General features: G+C 54.0%; 1 protein-coding gene across 2 annotated transcripts; it reads right to left on the bottom strand.

Moving 5' to 3' along the window:
- Window positions 1-294: 294 nt before the first annotated feature.
- Window positions 295-22,921, bottom strand: TACC1 (transforming acidic coiled-coil containing protein 1). Of its 2 annotated transcripts, XM_058042457.1 has the most exons (14): window positions 22,677-22,921; window positions 21,896-22,008; window positions 13,591-14,521; window positions 12,471-12,506; window positions 10,781-10,844; window positions 9,768-9,966; window positions 7,517-7,572; window positions 5,659-5,781; window positions 5,365-5,441; window positions 4,143-4,186; window positions 3,888-4,048; window positions 3,534-3,640; window positions 2,454-2,574; window positions 295-1,863 (listed from the first exon to the last, which is right to left on the bottom strand). In XM_058042457.1, exons 1-14 carry the CDS (start codon window positions 22,850-22,852, stop codon window positions 1,795-1,797), a joined length of 2,277 nt encoding a protein of 758 aa, XP_057898440.1. In that variant the 5' UTR covers window positions 22,853-22,921; the 3' UTR covers window positions 295-1,794. The 2 variants fall into 2 exon arrangements, with proteins under 2 accessions (XP_057898440.1, XP_057898441.1); XM_058042458.1 differs by lacking the exon at window positions 12,471-12,506 and having other exon boundaries at window positions 22,677-22,920.
- Window positions 22,922-23,720: the final 799 nt, after the last annotated feature.

Below are 23,720 nucleotides of genomic sequence, written 5' to 3'. Positions count from 1 at the left end.
AGTGGTGAAACCTAAATTCTGCAGTGATCCATCAGCACTGTGGGTGCTGCTGTGGGCTGGACAGGGCAATGCCCCAAGGCTCGGACCAGAAACCAGCCCTGGAGCAGCTCTGAGGGGTGATGCAATGCTGCTTCCTCAAGAGAAAAAAGCCATTTCTGCCCCAGAAATCTCAGGGTTTCAGGGGTTTGCTTTACCTGCACAGACTCCCAAATGGGAACAGGAATAGTCCTTGTTGATCACAGGATTGAAGGTTTTTCACCAGCCCAGGAAGGGACATGTGAGGAGGTCAAAGGGTTAAAAAGGGTTTTTTCTTTTCTGCCAGCTGTGCAAGGGTGAACATCCAGCACAAGCAACAGGTGCACTGCTTTGAGTGGTGTCAGCCACTGGTTTCCATGACCAGTCTGTCACTGGGATAACTGGGGAACGGGGAAGAACGTGGAGAACTGGAGGTGGGGAGCTGTGTGCTGGGGGAGGCTGCTGACACCTTTGCTTAAGTGTAGAATAAACTCTCTCTATATTATATAACTAATAAAATATAATCAAGTGTATGGCTCTGGCTTAAACAGGTGTTTGCTCTGCATGCTCGACACGGGGAATTAGAAAATAGAAGGAGAAGAGCTCAATTCTGTTACAAAAAGGTAGCAGCAAAAAGGTTTGTGAAAGTGTTCAACAGGCTGGGCAGGAAAACAGTCCAAACTGCAAATATTTCCCTTATTTCACAGCTATCCATTCAAGGCAGAGAATCCTGCAGCACCCAGAGGCACATCAGGGCTCAACTCCTTCCTCTGAAAGGGAGCCCTGATCTCAGCATGGCACAGGAATCACAGACAGGGCCCTGCAGGGGCCAGGGTGGGCACAGGGAGGATGGATGGGCACTCCCAGCCCTCCAGAACCAACATCTCCATTTGAGAAGCATCTGTTTGCTTCTCAAACAGCTCTTGGTGCAGAAACCTGCCTCCCCTCACCTGAGGGTACTGCAGGCTGCGTGACTGCTCTGGGGGGGAACAAGTCCTGCCTGACTGGAAGGAGTGAGCAGAGAGCCCCAAGCGCCCATAAATGCTCATAAAGTGCACGAATGCAGAGATGTCAGCTCCCTTCCTCTGAGGCTGCCACAGCCAGGGGCAGGGCGAGGCTGTGCTGTGCTTCACCCACCAACCAGACACCAGCCAGGGCAGGACCCACCAGAGGCTGGACCTGTTCTGCTGAGCCCATGGGGACAATCAGGGACAGAGAGGGCAGCGGGGACACAGCCCAGCCACGGGGGACAGAGCCCAGGGGGTCACCTCCCACCTGAGAGGTGCAGAGGGACAGGGCAGCACGCCCTGGGAGGGACACACAGGCCCAGAGAGGGACACACAGGCCCAGGCTGAGACCAGGATCATTCCCAAGCTGAGCACAGGAAGATTCCCAGACTCAGCTGAGGATGATTCCAAGCTGAGCTCAGGATGATTCCCAGGCTAAACCCAGGATTTCCAAGCTGAGCCCAGGATGATTCCCAGACTAAACCCAGGATTCCAAGCCTGAGCTCAGGATGATTCCCAGACTAAACCCAGGATTCCCAAGCTGAGCCCAGGATGATTCCCAAGCTGACTGCAGGGATCCCAGCCTGGAGCTGTGGGAAGCAGACAGACACAGAGAAGGGAGCAGCCCTGCTCAGGAGCCACAGGTCTGGCAGCCAAGGGGCAGCTGGACACGGGAGCTTCCCTGCAGGGACTCCAGGGTAAGGCAAGGTGCTCAAGGTCACGAGAGAAGCAGCCAAGTGCAGAGTGCTGGGCGAGGAGGGGGTGCTGAGGCTCAGTCTGACTTTCCCAGTTTCGCTATCAGCTCGTCGCAGATCTTGGTCAGCTCCTCGATCTCCTGGTTCTGGAAGAGAAGAAGATGTTGGGGACCAACAGCAGGGCCCATCTGGCATCAAGGATATATGGGAAAGGGCAGCCAGCTCCTATATGTGACCCTGTGGAGCCCTGTGCTCACCCCTCCTCATGCCAGATCTGCAGCAAGCCAGCCCCAGCCCACATCTCTGCATACAGGCACACACAAGCCAGCAGTGCCCATTCTGCCCCAAAAAAAAATCCAAACCAACCCCACAAAACACCAAAAAAAAAAAAAAAATCCCAAAAACCAAACCCACAAAACACCTTCTGGACCAAAAGTCTGGAGGACACCTCTGGCATCAACAGGATGCTCAGGGCAGAACAGCAGCTCCTCATCCCAGTCAGACCTGCAGGGATCTGCAGCAAGCCAGCCCCAGCCCACACCTCTGCAAACAGGCACACATAAACCAGACCCCCCAAAAAAAAAAATCCAAACCAACCCCACAAAACACAAAAAACCCCAAAAAACATCCCAAAACCCAAACACCTTCAGGACCAAACATCTGGAGGACACCTCTGGCATCAAGAGGACGCTGAGGGCAGCAGCAGGAGAGGCAGGAGCAGGTGTGTGTGTGTTACCTTCTGCTGCAGGGTTCTCTCCAGGGACTCCACCTTCATCTGCTCCTTGCGCAGCGCCGCATGCAGCGCCGCGCTCTCCGCCTTGGCCTTGGCGCGCACCTGGGCGATCTCCTCGTTGGCTCTGGGGGACACAGGGTGACTTCAGGGTTTACCCCAGAACCTCGGGTCCCTTCCGTGATAATTCCCTCCCAGGTGTGTCGGTCACCTCTCCTTTCCCCTCCCAGCGCTGTCTGTCAGTCCTGGAATCGTGTGGTTCTCTTAAATAAAGCCGTCTTTGCCCTTTCTACAGCCCTGCCTCCTGCCTGTTCCTGTGTCATTCTCCACAAAAGTGACACCACAGCACGTCCAGAGCCTGGCTCTGCTCCCCTGGGTGCAACAGAGGGGGTTTAGCCCTGTGGAAACTGGGTGAAACTGGGTTAATTCAGCTCCTCCAGCCCCTCTGTGAAACTCTGCTCTCTCAGGGCCAAGCTAAATCTGCCTCCTACCTGCTCCTGTGTCACTACAAAAACCGTGTGGTTCTCTTAAATAAAACCTTCTTTGCTCTTTCTACAATCCTGCCTGTTCCTGTGTCATTCTCCACAAAAGTGACACCACAGCACGTCCTGAGGCTGTGCAGCAACTGCAGAGCCTGGCTCTGCTCATCTGGGAAAAACAGAGGGTTTGGCCCTGTGGAACCTGGGTGAAACTGGGTTAATTCAGCTCCTCCAGCCCCTCTGCTCTTTCAGGGCCAAGCTAAACCTGCTCATCACCCACCTCACTCGGGGTTACACATTCTGCTGAGCCCCAGGGCTGCACAGCCCCCTCCTGTACCACAAACAGGAGCACTCTGAGAGATGGGAGCTTGGTTAAGTGGCCATAAATAGACCGTGAACCTCAGGTTCTCCATTAAAAAATAAATAAGCAGAGATCAGAGAGTGCATTCAGGGATTTGCTCTGCCTTGCTTAGACACGCTTGAGCCTGAGGTTGTAAAATGCAGCTTTTCACATCATTCAGCTCCTGCCTCGCAGCCTCTGCAGAGCAAATGAAGCTGCTTCCCTACACGGTCTTGAAGCACCCAGCAATCTCATGCATGACCTTACTTGTCTAATTTTTCTTCTGCGTGGACTTTCAGGGCCTGATAGCGCTGCTCCTCCTGCTTGACACGGGTCAGGTAATCCTGAGCACATTTCTTCAGAGCTTCTTCATTCTGGAAAAGAAAGTACATCCATCTGCATTGGGACTGGGCACAAAGACATTGCTCTGACAGGATGATAGATGCTGTTCTGAGCGTGAAAAAAAAGGTTTTTAACAAACCAGATTTCTGCTTTACAGCCAGCACCATAGAAACATGGAGTGTGAATGCCCAGGAACCCTCTAAGAATCCCAAAAACCAAACCAGCAGCTCTGTCAAGGGATCAGAGCTGCAGGGAGAAAGGGCAAACCAAGGTAAGGACCTTCTTAAATCCTTCCAGGACGCCCTTCAGGTTTTCATATCTCCTGAACAGATCCGACAGGGACCTCTCCACTGAGTTCAGGTCTGCCAGGGCCTGCTCCTTCTCCATGGTGAGCTGCTGCAGGTTCTTCTGAGATGTCATGTTGGTCCTCTGCTCATCCTCTGGGATGGAGAACAGACAAACAGTGATTGAGTGGGGACAGCTGTGGCAGCCAGCTCCCTGCCCTGCACACCTGGCCAGGCGACAGCACCTCACCTATCATCTGGGCAATGGTCTTCTCATACTCTGCCACGATTTTCCTAGAAGGAAGAGAAAAAACAAACAGGTGAGAGGCCACTGATTGTGGGGACATGGTGGCAATCTGCCCCATGGAGGCCCTGCTGGCCCTGCACCCCACAGGAGCACAGGTACAGGGCCCAGATGTTGGGGCTGCATCCCAGATGTTGGGGCTGCACCACCTGTCAGTGCTGCTTCAGACCAAAACCCTCCTCTGCCACTGGGGCTGGCACAGCTCATGGGATTTTACTTCTTTTATTTCTATTTTATTTCTATTTTTATTTATTTTAATTTTATTTCTGCAGCAAAGGAATGAGCAGGATGCAGCACCAGCACTAAGAGAACACCGGCGCTGAGTTTGTGAGGTCCCTGGGACAAAGGAGGAATTGAGAATCTGACTCCATGTTCTCAGAAGGCTGATTTATCATTATATATTATATTATATTATATTATATTATATTATATTATATTATATTATATTATATTATATTATATTATATTATATTATATTATATTATATTATATTATATTATATTATATTATATTATATTATATTACATTATATTACATTATATTACATTACATTATATTATATTACATTATATTACATTACATTACATTACATTACATTATATTACATTATATTACATTATATTACATTACATTATATTATATTACATTATATTACATTACATTACATTATATTACTTTATATTACTTTATATTACATTATACTACATTATACTACATTATACTATATTATATTATATTTATATTACATTATATCACATCATTTATATAATGCTATACTATAACTATACTAAAGAAAAAGGATACATCAGAAAGCTTAACAAGAATGATAATGAAAAACTCGTGACTGACTCCTCAGAGTCCAGCACAGCTGGGTGGTGATTGGTCATTAATTAAAAACAATTCACATGGATCCAATCAAACATGCACCTGTTGGTAAACAATGCCCAAGCCACATTCCAAAGCAGCAAAACACAGGAGAAGCAAATCAGATAATTATTGCTTTCATTTTTCTCTGAGGCCTCTCAGCCTCCCAGGAGAAGAAATCCTGGCCAAGAGATTTTTCAGAAAATATCCCAGTGACAGGACACAGCACTAAGAGAAATCTCTGCCAAGCCTGGCGAGGCTGAGCTGTGCCACCCCCGATGCCCCCTCAGGGGACAGTTCTCACCTCATCTCCAGCACCTCCTGCCGGCTCTCCTCGTATTTCTTCCTCCACTCGTTGGACTCGATCTCCTTGGCGATGATCTGGGGGGCAGCAGACACGTTGGGGATGTGCTCGGAGGGGTTTCCCCTCTCTGTCCCACGCAGGGGATCAGATCCCCCATCCCGGGCAGAGCAGAGCTGCCCTGCTGCCATGGGGACAGTCCAGGGAGGGACAGCCCAGGGACAGGGACACGAGGGGCACAAGGGACAGCCCCAGGGATACGAGGGGCAGCCCCAGGGGACAGGAACAGAGCTTCACCTCCTCTCTGATGAGCGTGAGCACCGCTGCCTTCTCGGACTCGCTGAGGCAGATGCCAGCCAGGGCGCTGTCACTGCTGCTCACGCTGGGACACTTGTCCATGGAGCACAGCCCGGGATTGTCCTGGGGGAATCACCCAGGGATGGGATGTCACCAGGGGGTTCTTTTCACCCACCCACCCTGTTCTATCAGCATTTTCCCTTTCTGCACACACAGAGCCCAGAGCTTGCATCTGAGCCCTGGCAGTGCTGCTGTGACCACGTTCACAGGGGTTCCAGGATGAGGGAAGACATGAGGATCTGACTCCATGTTTCAGAAGGCTTGATTTATTATTTTATTATATATATTCTATCTATATATATTTATTCTATTATATATATTCTATCTAAAAGAATAGAAGAAAGGATTTCATCAGAAGGCCGGCTAAGAACAGAAAAAGAAAGAATGATAACAAAGGTTTGTGTCTCAGACAGAGAGCCCTAGCCAGCTGACTGGGATTGGCCATTAATTCCAATCAACCACATGAGACCAATCCCAGATGCACCTGTTGCATTCCACAGCAGCAGATAACCATTGTTTACATTTTGTTCCTGAGGCCTCCCAGCTTCTCAGGAGGAAAAATCCTAAGGAAAGGACTTTTCAGAAAATATCACAGCTACACTGCAGCCACTGGGACAAACGGGGCACAAGGCTCAGTTGGCACTGCCTGCCCCTCACTTCCCCACCCAGAGCAGTGACAGCCCTGCAGCATCTCCCTGAGAAGGGGCTGCCAGAAATAGAGAAGGGAGGAAGGCGAGGGAGGAGGCAGCCTGCTCCTCACAGTGTGGAAACCAGAGCACTGGAGCACTTTTCCTCTCCTTTCTCCCCCTGGCGCTTCAGCTGCTCAGTTTGAGCTCCCTGTGCCCATGGCAGAGTTGGAGCCAGACCTGGGGCAGGTTTGGGGTGCTGCTCCACCCCAGCACTGAGCAGGTTCAGCCTCCCACAGGTGCACATCTGAGCTCCTGCAGGTACCTCTGGGGTACCAGCAGGACCAGAGCCTGTCCAGGCTCTCAGGGCACCAATTAAAGCTCACTTTGCCCATGTCCTTGTGGGGCTCAGCCCAGTTAATCTGTCTCACAGGGGCTGCTTTTGCTGATGTTGCTAATCCCATTGTCATCTGCTTGTCAGCTCAAGCAGCTTTGGCCAGGGGCTGGCACAGGGTGTCCCCTGGGGCTCCTCAGGCCACGCCAGGGCTGTCCCAGCACTGTGGGGCTGCAGAGCAGGGCTCCTGTGCTCTCCCCAGCTCTGCTGCCAGAGGGCAGAGCCCTGAGGGTCCCTGCAGCACCAAGGGGCCACCAGAGCCAGCGCTGGGCACTCCATGTGAGACACAACCTGTGCTGGCTGCTTGATCCCCTCCCCACGGTCTGCTCTGCCCTCCCTGCCCCACAGCCACCTCCCTGGCTCTGCACTGTCCCCAGCACTGCGCACCCCTGTTCCAAACAGTGCTCACTGCTGTCCCCAGCACTGCCCATCTCTGTCCCCAGCCCTGCTCCTGTCCCCAGCACTGCAGCACTGCTCATGTCCCCAACGATGCTCACCGTTGTCCCAAACTGTGCTCATCTCTGTCCCCAGCCCTGCTCCTGCCTGTCCCAGCACTGCTCCTGTCCCCAGCCCTGCTCCTGTCCATCCGCATCCCCTGTTCCTGTCCCCTCCCTCTCCCCCTCCCCTCGCCCACCCAGGATGGATCTGTCTCTGCCAGGCTCCTCCAGGCCTGCTGGGAAATCTCTGCTATTTTTATCAAGTCCCTGCGTGGGCTTGTCAGGAATTTCACCTCCCGGAGAAACTCGTTTCAGAAAGGAGAAAAGAGAGAGGCACTCACGGGGAAGATGCCAGGCCCTCCCTTTTCCATCTGCTTGCAGAGCTCCTTTTCAAAACCTGAAGACAACGAAACACAACCTTTAATTGATTTGGAAACAGCACCTTGGGGCACACACAGATTTTCTGAGACAGAGGAGGGTCCCTCTGAGCCTTCCCATCCCCTCCCGAAGGTGTCTTTGCCCCCAGCTCCTTGCTGGAATCATGTTGGTTGGAAAAGCTCTCTAGGACCACGGAGTCCCCAGCAAGGTCACCATTAAACCCTGTCCCCAGGTGCCACAAGGAGCAGGGCTGGGGACAGGGATGAGCCATCCCTGCCAGCCTTCCAGCACTCCTGGAGTGGGAACCAACACTCCCCTCTGGTGGCAGTTCAGGCTGTGCCCACGTCCCCATGTCCCACCATGAGGTGGCAGTCCAGCTGTGCCCATGTCCCACCATGAGGTGGCAGTCCAGCTGTCCCCATGTCCCACCATGAGGTGGCAGCTCAATCCATGCCCACGTCCCACCATGTGGTGGCAGTCCAGCTGTGCCCATGTCCCCATGTCCCACTATGGGGTGGCAGTCCAGCTGTGCCCATGTCCCCATGTCCCACCATGTGGTGGCAGTCCAGCTGTGCCCATGTCTCACCATGAGGTGGCAGTCCAGCTGTGCCCATGTCCCCATGTCCCACCATGTGGTGGCAGTTCAGTTGTGCCCATGTCCCCATGTCCCACCATGAGGTGGCAGTCCAGCTGTGCCCATGTCCCACCATGTGGTGGCAGTCCAGCTGTCCCCATGTCCCCATGTCCCACCATGTGGTGGCAGTTCAGCTGTGCCCATGTCCCACCATGAGGTGGCAGTCCAGCTGTGCCCCATGTCCCACCATGAGGTGACAGTCCAGCTGTGCTCATGTCCCACCATGTGGTGGCAGTTCAGGCTGTGCCCATGTCCCACCATGTGGTGGCAGTCCAGCTGTCCCCATGTCCCACCATGAGGTGGCAGTCCAGCTGTGCCCATGTCCCCAAGCTGGGACCACCATGTGGTGGCAGTTCAGTTGTGCCCATGTCCCCATGTCCCACCATGAGGTGGCAGCTCAGTCCGTGCCCATGTCCCACCATGTGGTGGCAGTCCAGCTGTGCCCATGTCCCCATGTCCCACCATGTGGTGGCAGTCCAGCTGTCCCCATGTCCCACCATGTGGTGGCAGTCCAGCTGTGCCCATGTCCCCAAGCTGGGACCACCATGTGGTGGCATTCCAGTTGTGCCCATGTCCCCATGTCCCACCATGTGGTGGCAGTCCAGCTGTGCCCATGTCCCACCATGAGGTGGCAGCTCAGTCCGTGCCCATGTCCCCCAGCTGGGACAGGACATTCTGCACCTCAGCAGCTGCTCAGAGCACCAGCACCCTCACCCCTGGTGCTCCAGGAGAGCTCTGGAACGGGAGATGCTCACACAGAGCCTCCAGCCTCCCCCCTGGCTGTCAGATTTTCCTCCCCTGAGGACAAAGCACCATTCTCATGCAGCTGGCAGCCCAGCACAGCCCTCGGCAGAAATGATTAATGGGTTCCTGCAAAGTGAGGCTGCAACCCCACCCCGTGCTGATTTCCCCTGCTTGCACCTAGGGCTTGGCTATTGATTAAATGCCATGTTGGCCTGGCTTTTAATTATTTTGTAATGGCTTGGGCAGAGAGGCTAATTACGTGGGAAACTGAGGGCAGAATTCCACCAGGAGCAATAATTGGGTCTGGGTGGGCATTACTGAGATCTCCATCAAGCACAGCCCTGTGCCAGGACACCAGGTCCATGCTCTGAAGGGAAAATTGCTCTGCTCAGCAGTGAGCACTGGTGGGGGGAACCCTAAATCACCCCAAATCCCCCTGAACCAACCCCAAACCCCCAAAATCCTGCTCCTCCTCCTGCTCCTCCTCCTCGTGGCCCTCAGGTTCCGCACTCACCGACCCCAATTCCCCCAAAGTGACCCTAAAACCCCCAAATCTACCTGACCTGACCTTAAATCCCCCAAATTCACCCCACATCCCTCTGCAGCATCACAGGGAGAGAGCTCTGTGCACAAAATCTAAACAAACGCAGCCTGGACCATGGTTTTCCATGCTGGAAACGGTGCAGGGAAGCAATGTGAGGTTCCACGAGAACCTGCAGCAGCCTTTAGCCCTGTCAGTGCAAATAAATCACTCTGATGAGGCTGCAGCACCAAATCCTTGCCAGAGGCTCCCACAGCACGCTCCCAGGGCTGAAGGCAGGCGGGGTGCTCCTCACCTGCCTCTGGTCTGTGCTTCCCTGAGGACACAGGCACGTTGGAACACTCAAAGTACTCCAGGTCATCTTCTGCCTCGGCCTTCTTCTCCAGCCCCGCTGGTTTCTGCGTGGAGGTGGTGGAGGCCAACTTCTCCTCATCGGTGGCACGGCCATCCCGGTTTGTAACGTCTGGGAGCTCCGAGATCAACACTCCTTCATCCTGCACGACCAGAACACGCAGTTAGGCAAGACCTGCAGGGGTCAGGCCACCAGGTGAGCTGCTGATACTGCACAGAAAGCATGGAAAGCTTCAAATCCACAGGTGAGCTGCTCCTGCCTCCCTTCCTGTAGGAGGAACGGGGGAAGGAGGGTGGGGATGGATGGAGATGAGAGATCTCTGCAGCCAGGTTGTGGAATTTGGGGTTTACTGCAAAGGGCCCTGCTGGGAGCTGCCAGGCACAGCTCAGAGCAGGCCTGAGAGAAGAGAGGGGGAGAGAGGATGAGAGGGTAAGAGAATAAAAGGGTAAGAGAGTGAAGTTCCCATTACAACACAATACATCTTCTGTGTTGAATATTCTCATTCTCACCAACCAATCTAGTACAAGACACAAATCCTACAGCATTTCCATACAGCCTATAAGAATCACTACATTACCACACTGTGTTACATTTTAAACCCTACAAACTCCTCTTTGGGCCCCTTCTGCCAAGCTGTAGGGTCTGCACTGAGCCTTGGAGCTGTCTGCAAGCAGAGGGTGTTGTTCCATCCAAAGGGGATCACCTTCAGCCAGCCACACCATTGTTTTCCAGTTGCTCAGTAACTGAGGGATCTCAAAGCTTGCTTTCATTTCAATCTCACTCATAGTTTCCATATTCTCAAAATCTTTTGCCAGGCAATCATGTTTATAAGGCTTTCCTGTTCCATCTTCCCCAACACCTTCCCATCCTCAGGAACTGCCCAGAGGGACGATGCCAGCCTCAAGCCCAGCCAGCCCAGCCCTCCCCAGCCCAGTTTTGGGGTCTCACCCCCGTACCTGAGCACTGATGTCCAGGACCAGGGGCTGCTGCGCCTCGTGCTGCTTCACCTTGCATCCACTCCTGCAGGAGAGAGGAGCAGCAGCTCAGGGGGGCTCAGGGGCAGCGAGGGGGATGTGGGGCGAGTGCCAGACAGCCCAAGCAGGGGGAGGCAGTCCCAGCACCAGCCTTGCACCCACGGCGTGCCAGCACCCCACTCACCAGTGAAACACCGAGGCAGAGCGGCGGCTGGGAGGGGCAGGAGGAACAGGCAAACAAAAGACACAACTACACAGAGGTTGGGCTTGTCTGTGAGCTGTTTATTCCTGAGGAAGGTAAGGAGCAGAGCAAGGAGCCCAAGAGGCTGATGGGGAGAGAGGCGCTGCCAAGGAGCTGGCACAGAAGGATCTCCCTCGCCCCACGTGCCCAGCACCACGGCACCCCAGGCTTTGGTGCAAGTCGACTTTCTGCAGGAAGAACCATGTCTCATGGCCTGTCCCTGCAGCTGGAAGTTTGTCTGGGACTTCTCCACAGCAGCCACATCTCCCAGGTGACTCAGTGCCTCAAACAAACGCTCTGTGAGGCACAAACGCTGCCCCAAGGGGAAGGGCCCCTCAGGTGGGATCTTTAGCCCAAGGAGGTCTTGCAGGTGATCTCCTCACCCTTCAGGGAGGAGGCTGTCCCTGGAACTCCATCCCATGTTCCTGCAGACACCCATCCAGAGCCACCTGCACAGGGCTGCAGGCACGGCCGCGTCCCCACGGCCCCAGTGGGAACATGGATGGGACAGCAGGAGCTCTTCTCCTGCTTCTCACCCCCTCACACTCCACACTCAGGGACCTCCCAGCCTCATGGCCATGTCAGGAGATGCTTGCTGAGCTGGAACAGCTCGTGTGATCCCTGGGGAGGGATCCCAGCCTCCAGGCACAGGGAAAGGCTCCAGCAGCTGGAACAGCTCCTGTGACAGACCCTGCAGGGAGCTGCAGAGGGATCCCAGCCTCCAGGCACAGGGAAAGGCTCCAGCAGCACTGCAGGAGCTGCTCCCAGCTCCATGGAGCTGCCCCCAGCCTCTGGCAGTGTCCAGCCCAGCACAGCCCAGCACAAGGTGGGGCACACAGAGCTGGCTCTGCACGCTGCCATGCACACCTGGATCACACTGAAGAATCCCTCAGAGCTGTTTTTCTCTCTCATGCCCTGCCACGAGCAAGACAAACTTGTCAAACTCCTCTGTTCTGCACCCTCTCCTGTGCCAGGGTCGTCCCATCACCTGGCTGCTGTTTTGAGCTCCCCCCTCATGTCCTCACCCTCCTCTTTTCTGCACCTTCTCCTGTGCCAGGTATCTGGTGTGAGCCCCTCCCCAGCACCAAGATAAGAGCTCTGGATTGCACAAAAACCTGCTGAAGGTTTTGGGCATTTGTCCACCATCAGAAGATGCTGCAAGGCGGCATGCTGCGAGGACAAGCACGGGTGTGTGCCTCCAGTGCAGCTCAGCTCAGCTCAGCTCAGCCCAGGCCAGCTCAGCTCTCCTCTTCTCCCTCACACCAGGCCAGGCCACCCTGGGGACCCCACCACACCAACCAGACAGCAGAGAGCACAAGTCAAAGGGCAGAAGGAGCCAGCATGCCATGGAGACCAGAGGGGCAGCACACACCCAGAGAGAGGACAAGGACAGCAAAGGAGAAGGAAAGGAGTACAGGAGAGAGTACTTACAACAGAAAACAGAGAAATTTCACTTGCTCAGTAGTCCTGATGCACCAAAGCATGGACAGGGAGAGAGACAGACAGATGGAGAGAAGAAGAGTGTGTGAAAAGACCTGAAGAAGAGTGTGTGAAAAGACCTGGATGTTAACTCTGCTCTGAGAAGCACAGGGAGCTGCCTAGCTCAGGTTTTGGGAAGGCACACACACACATGGGACACTCTGACCCTGCCTGTGCTGCCCACCACAGCAGGGTGAGATCCAAACACAAACCTCAAAAAAAAAAAAAAAAAAAATTTGCCTGTGAGGTTTTCTCTTTCCCTGTTAAAACCCACTATCTGATTTTCTCACTGGAGAATCTGACAGCAGAGTGAGAGACTGCCTGTCCAACCTGTTCCCTTCCTCTGACATAAAACACAAACTTGGTGGCAGCTCACAAAATGTCTCAGCTAATTTGACCGACCACACCTGCATCCACCAGGGTGTGCTTGGTCCTGCACAAGTCCAGCAAACACAGCAGCTCCAGCCTCCCCTGAGGGCTCCTCTGACACCACATCTACACCCTGAGCCACCAGCTGGACCCTCGAAGGGTTTCCAAAGAGGTGACCCTGCAAGCAGGTCCCAATCCAGCCTTCCCTTGGGACTCAGGACACTGGCACTGCTCCAGAACTCCTGTCCCTCTGCTCCCACAGTGGCACTGACAGGCACAGGAGGACAAAACTGAGCCAGCAGCAGAGCCTGAGGCGCATGGCAGGACCTGGGGCTGGTTCAGGAGGCACCAGGGCAGGAGCATCAGCAGGGCAGGAGCACCAGCAGGGCAGGAGCAGTGCCACCACCATCATCACCTCTCCAACACCACCTCCATCACCACCACCATCATCACCACCTCCATCACCTCTCCATCATCTCCTCCATCTCCATCACCATCATCACCACCTCCATCACCACCACCTCCTCCATCATCATCTCCTCCATCACTACCCCATCACTATCATCACCACCTCCATCACCTTCTCCATCATCACCACAATCACCTCGTCCATCATCTCCTCCATCACCACCACCAGTGCAGCTCTGCCCGCCCGTGGGGAGCACAGGGGGGCTGCAGCCCCAGCTCTGACATTGGCACTCACGTTATCAGGCGTGACTTGGGCTTCTTGGGGGAGTCTCTGCCTTTCAGGGCATCATCCTGCAGCTCCAGGGTCTGAGACTCCAGGATTTCATTGAGGCTGTTGTCTGCAGTGGAGCACGAGTCAGGGTCACGGCTGGCAAGAGTCTTGGTGGGCTTGAATGGATCCACGGAGTCAAAGTTACTGGGGTCAAACTGGTAAGAGCCCTTGGGGAGAACTGGTGAGTTTTGCAGTGCTGAGCTGCCACTGAGAGAGCTGAGGCTGGGAGCCAGCTGGGAGGAGCCCCGGGCTGGGGGTGGCTCTGTGGGACCCCTCTCTGCATCCTCAGCCGCTCTCTTGGGGGACTCTCTGTGTCTCCTGGGTGTCAGCTTGCTGGCTGGGATCCTGCTGCCCCTCCTGGGTGAAGCTGGCTTGGCCTCCACACTCTCTGCAGAATCAGCCCCAGGTTTCAGGAGCTGCCCTGGGGCATCCAGAGCCGGGTCTCCCCCCAGCTCACCAGGATGGGGGAGGCTTTGTGGGGCTGCTGGGGCGGAGCTCTGCAGCTGGCAGGGGCTCACACTCCTCTCGTGCTGCTCAAGCGGGGTCTCCTCTGTGCCTTCATCTGTTTTCCTGCCCAGTGAAGGTGTTTTCCCTTTCCCGAGCTGCTCCTGGCCCAGGGCATCAGCCCTCAGCTCCAGCAGCCCCATGCCAGTGTCCCCTGCTGGCATGGTGGCAGTGCCCACGTGGGGCACAGGCTCCCCAGCAGAGTGCCCAGGGTCAGCCTGGCAGCCCAAGGGCTGCATCAGGGGTGAGTTGTCGGGCTCAGTTTCCCCTTTAGCATCCAAACTGGCTGTAGGGGCTCCAATCTCTGGCTGGGCCTCATCTTTGGGGCGCTTCCCAGGCGAGCTGTCCCAGTGGGCTTCTCCTACCAGCAGGTCACCATGGCCACCTGGCTCTGGGAAGAGAAAAGGAGATGGTTAAACCCTGACCTGTGTGACCGTGCTCACAGGGGTTTGGGGAAGAGACGAGGATCTGACTCCAGGATTTATTATTTTATGATATATATTACATTAAAACTATACTCAAAGAATAGAAGAAAAGGTTTCATCAGAAGGCTAGCTAAGAATAGAATAGAATATAGAATAGAATAGAATAGAATAGAATAGAATAGAATAGAATAGAATAGAATAGAATAGAATAGAATAGAATAGAATAGAATAGAATAGAATAGAATTGAATTGAATTGAATTGAATTATAACAAAGGTTTGTGGCTTGGACAGAGTCTAAGCCAGCTGGGCCATGATTGGCCATTAATTAGAAATAACTCTATGAGACCAATAACAGATGCACCTGTTGCATTCCACAGCAGCAGATAACCATTGTTTACATTTTGTTCCTGAGGCCTCCCAGCTTCTCAGGAGGAAAAATCCTAAGGAAAATATTTTCCATAAAAGATGTCTGCGACAACCTGCAGTGCACTCCCCTCCAGAGGAGTTTCTGTTCCCCCCTCACAGCTGCTCCAGGGTTGGATTTTATGGGGGATTCACTGACCCACAGCTCAGCTTCCCTCCTGCCACACCACAGGGAGTCACTGCTCGCTTGGGCAGAGTTAAAAATCAGTGAGAAGAGTTCAGGGATGCACAGCATGAGGCAACAGCACAGAATTTGAGCCAGCAGGGCCCAGGGAGGAGGGGAATGGGAAGGTGTGCTCAGGGGAGGAGCAGAATGTGGCTGCAGGAGGGATTTGGGGGTTGGAGGGTTGGACACTCCTGCCCCACACCAGCTCCTCTCCACCTGCACAAACCCTGCTGTACTCACACCAGGCTCTCCACACTGCTGTCAGCATCTTCTAATGACAAATCCTGATCCATGACTTAATCTGCAATCCTTTCCCCTCAATCCTTTTACTGTTTAATCTTTTCTTTGACATCAAGGGATGGGAAAGATCCTTTATCTACTGGGGCACCCTGAAAGCTGCACCCACCGAGCACCCAGAGCCAGGCTTGTGGTGCAGCTGTGCCAAGGCTTAGATAATAGTTAAGGTATAGATTGGTTCTACTGTATTAAGATGTTCAGCAAAGAAAAGTAAATAATGCATTGTAACCAAAACCAAAGGGTCTCCAGGCCTGCCTGCAGCTGGAGCTGACAGCTGTGGGCACAGCTCTGTCACCCACAGCCCTGGACTGCTGTAACCTCTGGGATGGAATAAACTGCATTTTGGATACAATAAACTGCATTTTGTGTACAATAGACTTCATTTTGTATACAATAAATTACATTTTTTTATATAATAAACTGCATTTTGTACACAATAAATTGCATTTTGTGTACAATAGACTTCATTTTGTATACAATAAATTACATTTTTTATATAATAAATTGCATTTTGTCCACAATAAACTGCATTTTGGAGAGCTGCCTGGAGTCCCACATCTCTCGTTTTGGCTCTCACAGTGGCGCCCAACGTGGGGCACCATCAGTAAGAGCCTGAATGAGGGATGTGGGACTCCAGGCCTGCCTGCAGCTGGAGCTGACAGCTGGAGGCACAGCTCTGTCATCCATGACCCTGGACTGCTGTAGCATCTTGGATAGAATAAACTGCATTCTGTATACAACAAACTGCATTTTGTACACAATAAACTGCATTTTGGAGAGCTGCCTGGAGTCCCACATCTCTCGTTTTGGCTCTCGCAGTGGCGCCCAACGTGGGGCACCATCAGTAAGAGCCTGAATGAGGGATGTGGGACTTCAGGCCTGCCTGCAGCTGGAGCTGACAGCTGGAAGCACAGCTCTGTCATCCATGGCCCCTGGGCTGCTGTAACCTCTTGGATGGAATAAACTGCATTCTGTATACAACAAACTGCATTTTGTACACAATAAACTGCATTTTGAAGAGCCCCTGGAGTCTCACATCTCTCATTTCAGCTCTTACAGTGGCGCCCAACGTGGGGCGCCACCAGTAAGCGCCTGAATGAGGGATGTGGGTGTCCAGGCCTGACTGCAGCTGGAGCTGACAGCTGTGGGCATAGCTCTGTCACCCATGGCCCTGGACTCCTGGAACCTCTTAGATAGAATAAACTGCATTTTGTATACAATAAACTGCATTTCAGAGAGCCCCCGGAGTCCCACATCTCTCATTTAAGCTCTTACATTTTCCTACCACCAGGCATTTGCAACCAGCTCATGTGTGCTGGTAACAGAGCCAGGCTGGCAGAGGAACAGGGAATCAGGCAAATATCTGCTCCCAGGGCTGATCCAGGACATGGAGCCAACAATCCTGACTCAGTGGATGGCTCGTGGTTAGCATAATTGATCCCTGGGATGCTAAAAGCCATGGAAATGAATCATGAGGGTCTGTGTGCTCCCTGAGACTGCAAAAATGCTTCCTCTGACTGCAAAAAAAAACCAAAAAGAAACTCCCTCCAAGTAGAACGTTGCCTTGATGCCCCAGAAAATGCATCAGTAAACACAAATCCAGTGGATGAGTACTTGGAGTGCAGCCAGGAAACAGTCTGAGGCAGAGCCTGGCAGGCCTTCCCATCATTAGGAACCAGGAAAACCTCCTTAACAGACCCCAAAGAAAACTTTATTACACTTGCTGTGCTGCTCAGCCGTTTGAAGCCTTCCTGAGACAGCCCTGAATAGAAGAACAGACTTCAAAGTCAGGGCAAAAGGACTATTTAAGTGCATTTTGCCTTCCCAGCAGAAGGTTTGGCAGCTGCTGCTCTCACAGGCATGAGCCCATCCTGGTTTCTAACCCAAGCAATGAGTAATTACTCCTTGAATAACAAGCAGCCGGCACACAAACTGCCTCTCCATGGTGTCTCCAGGGTGGGGAGGAAAGGAGCGTGTGGCCATGGCTCAGAACGGTTTAAACACAAAAAGCAGAAGGAGCACCCAGCCAGCCTCTCCAGCTTTGTGATTCCGTCATTTTCTGCACCCAGGGGTGCTCAGCCCCATCTGTAGCCAGTCTGAGGAACTGGGCTATACTGGGAAGTGGGAGGCACAGGCTCAGGTGCTGTTTTCGGAAATCTTTTGCAGAAAAATGTCCCTCTGCAAGCTCAGGGGGGATTTCCCTTAGTTCCTCCCCCCCTCAACATTTCTTCTGCCTCCAACAGCAGCAGGAACAATCACACAGGATGCAGAGAGCAGAAACCCCTTCCTTGGGGGCTCCCACAGCTGCCCAGCCCTGGTGATGCCTCAGTGCAGCCCTGGCTCCATGCAGGGAGCTCTCCCCAAGCCCAGCACGGTGCCTGCAGCTCTCCCCCATCCCCAGCCCCAGGCAGTCACGTTGTGAGCAGCCCTGCTGGCCCCGCACGTACTCCCCTTGGCTCGTGGCTCCTGCCAGGGAAACCAGCCTGTCCCCCACTCCTGCAGCTGTCCCCCAGCCCTGCCACTGCCCAAATCCTCCCTCTGCGCCAAATCTGAGCTGAGCAGCCCAGGAGAAGGCGGGGTGGCAGCCACGGACCACACACAGCTCTGCCCCTTCCAGAGCATCCCAAAGAGGTGACCCTGACGCGGCCCATCCTGTGGGATTCGCTTTTTTTTTTTGGAAAAATCCCTTTGCTCAGGATTTTTCTCCTGGGAAACTGAGAAGCTTCAGAAAAAAAAAAAAAAAAAAGAAAACAATAATTATCTGATTTGCTTCTCCTGTGTTTTACTCCTTTAGAATGTGTTTAGAGGTTGTTTACCCACAAGTAGTTGTTTAATTAAATTTCTAGTCTGAGTGTTTTGACTCTGGCCAATCAGGGCCAAGCTGTGTCGAGATTCTGGAAAGAGTCAGGAGTTTTCATTATTGTCTTTTTAACCTTCTGTCTGTACCCTTTCTGTATTCTTTAGTATAGTTTAGTATAATATTCTATAATATCATATCATAATAAATTAGCCTTCTAAAAACATAAAGTCAAATTCATCATTTGTCACCATGATATTTTCTGAAAAATCCCTTTGCCAGCATTTTTCTCCTGAGAAGCCACAGAGGAAAAGAAAAGCAATAATTATCTGCTGCTGTGGAATGCAACAGGTGCATCTTTGATTGGTCTCATGTGATTGTTTTTAATTAATGGCCAATCACAGTCAGCTGGCTCAGATTCTCTGGTCAGTCACAAGATTTTATTATCATTCCTTTCTATTCCTTTCAAGCCTTCTGATGAAATCCTTTCTTCTATTTTTTTAGTATAGTTTAATATATAATTTTCTTTTAATACAATATATATAATAAAATAATAAATCAGCCTTCCGAAACATGGAGTCAAGATTCTCATCTCTTCCCTCGTACTGGGACCCCTGTGAACACCACCACAACCATTCCTTCCTTTGCCTAAGGGAAACCCAAACACAATCCTGTCCCACCTCTGCACCCTGACAGTTCTGGACACTGTCAGAGCATGGCACACACACACAGACCCCAGGCTCTGTCCCAAACACAGCACAGGACAAGCTGGATCTCACCCACGCCCACTGTCCTGGCTGTGCTCAGGCTGCAAACCTGCTCCACACCCAGCTGAGCACCTGCAGGGGATGCTACAAAGTGAAAACAGAATTTTTTTTTACTTTCTAAAGAAAAGCAGGCAGGGCAGTCTGGCACCGCAGCAACAGACGCGTTGTGCCTCTGCATTTTAATTGCTTTGCTTGTCTTCCTCGGGCTGAAATTAAACACAAACACTGATTTAAACAGCTTTCCAACACGCCATCCCTCAAACCAAGCAGGAGAACTTGGCAGCAAAGGCTCAGGGCCCTTTCCATCCCTGTGCCAGAACAGCCCCTCTGTGCTCAGCTGTGAGTCACACACTTCCCATCCCAGCACAGGATATCTGCCCCACACACCCAGCTCGGCCCCACCACTGCTTTCTGTCGGTGCTCAACAGCCGCTGGGCTATTTTTAAACCCATTCTGTTAAGAATTAGCATCAGAGGGAGGATGCTGCTAACGCACCGGAAAACACGTGCCCTGCATCAGGGCAGCTCGCAGCTCTGATGGCTCCAGATCTGCTGCTTCTGCTCGTTTCCTGGTGCAAAACATCTATCTGCAGATGACTGCAGATAGCTCCAGTATCTGCTTTTCCTTGTGCAAAACATCTACTGGCAGATGACAGATAACTCCAGCAAGAATGGGATAGAATTAGTCCCACCAGCCAAAATCACAAGAAGAAAATGAGCGGGAACAAACCCTCACTGCAGCCCCCTCCAGAGCTGAATTTTTGTCCCCAAGGACAGGGTTTAACATACCCAGGTCATCTCTTGACTGTGCATGGAGCAGCCGGCCCTGGAGTGCAAAAATCTACAGGCAGATGACTCCAGCAAGAATGGGATGGAATTCTTGGGGTGGAATTAATCCCACCACCCGAGACCACAGGAATAAAGTGAGTGATCCTGAGTGGATAGAACCTTCACTGCAGCTCTCTCCAGGGCTGAATTTTTGTCTCCAAGGACAGGGTTTAACACACCAGGTCATCTCTTGGCTGTGCATGGAGCAGCCAGCCCTGGAGTGCAAAATATCTAATGGCAGATGACTACACATAACTGCAGCAAGAATGGGATGGAATAAATCCCACCATCCAAGACCACAGGAATAAACTGAGTGATCCTGAGTGGGCCCAAACCTTTAATACAGCTCCCTCCAGGGCTGAATTTTTGTCCCCAAGGACAGGGTTTAACACACCAGGTCATCTCTTGGCTGTGCATGGAGCAGCCGGCCCTGGAGTGCAAAATATCTACTGGCAGATGACTGCAGATAACTCCAGCAAGAATGGGATGAAATTCTTGGGGTGGAATTAATCCCACCAGCCGAGACCACAGGAATAAACTGAGCGATCCTGAGTGGACAGAACCTTCACTGCAGCTCCCTCCAGGGCTGAATTTTTGTCTCCAAGGACAGGGTTTAACACACCAGGTCATCTCTTGGCTGTGCATGGAGCAGCCGGCCCTGCAGCCACGGCTTGTGTCACTCCTCACTCTATTTATTCCCAAGGCAGGGTGAGACTGCAAACACACAGCAGACAGTGCCAGGGGTGCAGTGCCTGCCCCCAGGTGCAGCCCTGGCACTGCCCCAAACAGCCCAGCAGGGCCAAGCAGCCATTTCAGGGATTCCATCCCTGCTGCAACCGAGCTGCAGCCAGACCCAAGGCTCTGTGCAGCAGCAAAATGCAAAGATCCCTTAACGCAGGGATTGCGCTGGTGGTGTGACAGCCTTTTGCACACTGCAAAGCCACCCACAGCCAGAAAAATCCCTTCTCTCCACCATTCCAGACAAACTGAACAGACACAGGGGCAGGGAAGGGCTGGAGCCAAGCGTGGTGGCACCAGTTTGGCTCTGCTGGCCCCAACATGCCACTGTCTGCCAGGCAGCACAGAAAAACAGCTTTTGCTGGAGATCGTGCCCCCGTGTGTGCAGAACACTGGGAGCTTTGTGTGCAGGAGCAGATACTCCCTCAGTGCCGAGCAGGAGCTGCTCATCCCAGGACAAGGGGAACAGTGACACCCTGAAATGATCCTCCTACCTGCTAGGAAAGCCTTGATCTCTCCCCCCCCCCCTTTCCCAGGCATTATCCTCAAAGTAAAGATGCCTCTATCATCCCTTCTAAAAAGGATTATTCCAAGAGCTGTGATTACTGGAAGCACGAGCAGAGCACTCACAGCGGACAAAAATGAGTTTTTCACAGGGATGGATGAGCACCCAAAGGAGAACAACACCACAGGGGATGGAGAGCCACAGCCTCCTGTGCCTGGGCTCCTGCACAGAAGGACCCATGGTATGGACCAAGCCCATGTGCTCCGACACCAGCCCCACACAAAGTTCTCAGCTGAGTTTTCCTAGAGTTTTCCTAGAGCAGATCCCCTGCAATTCCTCAAAAAATGGGGTTTAGCAGCATTGAGCTCTTGCATCTTTAACAGTGAGGACAGCTGGCACCTAACTGCAAGGAAAAATGGCCTGTGCAGTGAAATCCCACTGAATCAAATGAAACACTGAATCAATCCAATGAAATCCCTGCACTGACCAGCCTGGGGGACACAGAATGGCATCTTGCCACTGCTGTGAGGGACACACGAGCGAGGTCCCAGCAGCAGCCAGGGCAGCCCCCAGGCTGCAGAGGAAGTGTCAGAGGAACGTTTAACCGATAAAATAATCCAACAGCACCCTGGGACTCCTCCCAGTCCCCCCTCACAGCTCCTTGTGGGGCGCCCAGCCCAGCCCTGGCATTTGAACTGTCCAGGCCGTTAACCACCAAAAGTGTGCCAGGCATTACTCAAAGTCCGAGAATTTCACTCCTTGACCCCACCCTGCCTTGCTGCCACCGAGAGCAGAATGTGCATACTTAGAGCTCTTTACCTTGGCTCCTAGCCCCAGGCTCTGGCGATCCCGGGGGCTCACAGAACTCCTCGAGGGGCGAGCAGGCCGGCGTTTGTGCTTCAGGGGTCTCAAAATTATCAGTGGAGTCCGAGCTGCCGAAAAGGGAGGGGGAAAGAGTGAGGGATTACTGCTTTCAAGGCCACCTCTGAAATCCTCCAGCCAGGCCCCAGGCTGGCCGCGGGCATCCCCTCGCTCCCGTCCATGCTGGCAAAGGGAGAAGGGAGAGCAGGTGAAACATCATCGGCACATCGCCCTGTGCTCCCCAGCCCTGCGGGAGGCTTTCAGCCGGGCTGAGCACACAGCACGGGCCTCCAAGGACACGCAGCGAGCCCGGCTGCTCCGGCATCCTCGGGGGCGGCTCTGATCCCCCAACCCCGGCATCCTCGGGAGCGGCTCTGATCCCCCAACCCCGGCATCATCGGGAGCGGCTCTGATCCCCCAGCCCCGGCTCTGATCCCCCAGCCCCGGCATCACTGGGAGCGGCTCTGATCCCCCAACCCCGGCATCCTCGGGGGAGCGGCTCCCGGCCCCCCAACCCCAGCATCATTGGGGGAGCGGCTCTGATCCCCCAACCCCGGCATCATCGGGAGTGGCACTGATCCCCCAACCCCGGCTGCTCCGGCATCCTCGGGAGCGGCTCCCGGCCCCCCAATCCCCGGTGCGGTGCGGGATCCCCGGCAGACAAGCAGCGAGCGAAGGGAGGATGGGGACAGGGCCGGGGAGGACGCGCAGGGAAGGGAAAGGGCCATGGGTGACTTGCCTGAAGCCAAGGGCCGAGCCCCCCGCCGGCGGGTCCTGCTCCTCATCATCATCATCCTCCTCCTCGCCAGCAGCCCCGTCGCCCTCCTCCTCGGGGCTGCCCCCGCCCCGCACCGCAGACCATGTCCAGCGGGCCCACTGCACCGGCGAGAGGATCTGCCAGGCGCTGAACGCCATCGGCCCCGCTCCGTGCCCGCTCCGTGCCCGCTCCCCGCCGGGCTCACTGCGGCCGCGCCGCCCCCATCGCGCCCCGCTCCGCTCCGCTCCGCTCGGGCCGCCCGCCCCCGCACCGCGGCACTGCCGGCGGGGAGCGCCCGCCCCGGGGAGGGGCCGAGCCAACCGAACCCCGCAACGCCTCCCGGAGCCCTCGCCGAGGGGATGGACCCGGGGATGGATGCAAGGATGGACACCGGGATGGACGCGGGGATACCCCGCCCCGAGGAAGGGTCGATCCCGAACCCCCCCAACGCCTCCCGCAGCCCCCGATGCGGGGATGGACCCGGGGATGGATGCAGGGATGGACGCGGGGATGGACGCGGGGATACCCCGCCCCGAGGAGGGGTCGATCCCGAACCCCCCCAACGCCTCCCGCAGCCCCCGATGCGGGGATGGACCCGGGGATGGACCCGAAAATGGACGCGGGGCTCCCCGGCTTGCCCCCCTCCCGACTCTCCCGCTGCTGTTCCTGCCTATGCGAGCTCCTAAATTGGCCGATTTCTGCCCAAATTGGCCAATTTCTGCCCAAAAGCAGGGCCCGGGCAGGTCGCTGTCACCCCTCGCCTGCCCTGCTTTCCCCCACGCCGTGAGAGGCACGGAACGGTGAAACCCAATCCCGGCACTTTATCCCGCATCGATTTGGTTGCACCTGTGCTAGAGCAGATTCTTTCCACTCTGGACGTGCCCGAGAAGACCCCACAGGGGTGGGGAAGTGCCCTGGGGGGGTGAGCAGCGCCCAGGAATCCTCATTTTCCCCCAGGAATCCTCATTTTCCCCAAGGAATCTTCATTCCCCCCAGGAATCCTCAGTTCCCCCAAGGAAGACTCGA

The sequence above is a fragment of the Melospiza georgiana genome, chromosome 31 (assembly GCF_028018845.1).
Source record: "Melospiza georgiana isolate bMelGeo1 chromosome 31, bMelGeo1.pri, whole genome shotgun sequence".
Taxonomy (NCBI): Eukaryota; Metazoa; Chordata; class Aves; order Passeriformes; family Passerellidae; genus Melospiza; species Melospiza georgiana.
This window is presented reverse-complemented; position numbering and strand designations above follow the sequence as displayed.

What these genes read in the sequence shown, in the direction of transcription:
- TACC1 (XM_058042457.1), bottom strand. Translation starts at nt 22,852, where the DNA reads ATGGCGTTCAGCGCCTGGCAGATCCTCTCGCCGGTGCAGTGGGCCCGC. An exon ending in GGCTCGGCCCTTGGCTTCAG is followed by an intron (nt 22,009 to 22,676) that starts GCAAGTCACCCA and finishes CCTTTTCGGCAG; the next exon opens with CTCGGACTCCACTGATAATT. An exon ending in GCCTGGGGCTAGGAGCCAAG is followed by an intron (nt 14,522 to 21,895) that starts GTAAAGAGCTCT and finishes TTCTCTTCCCAG; the next exon opens with AGCCAGGTGGCCATGGTGAC.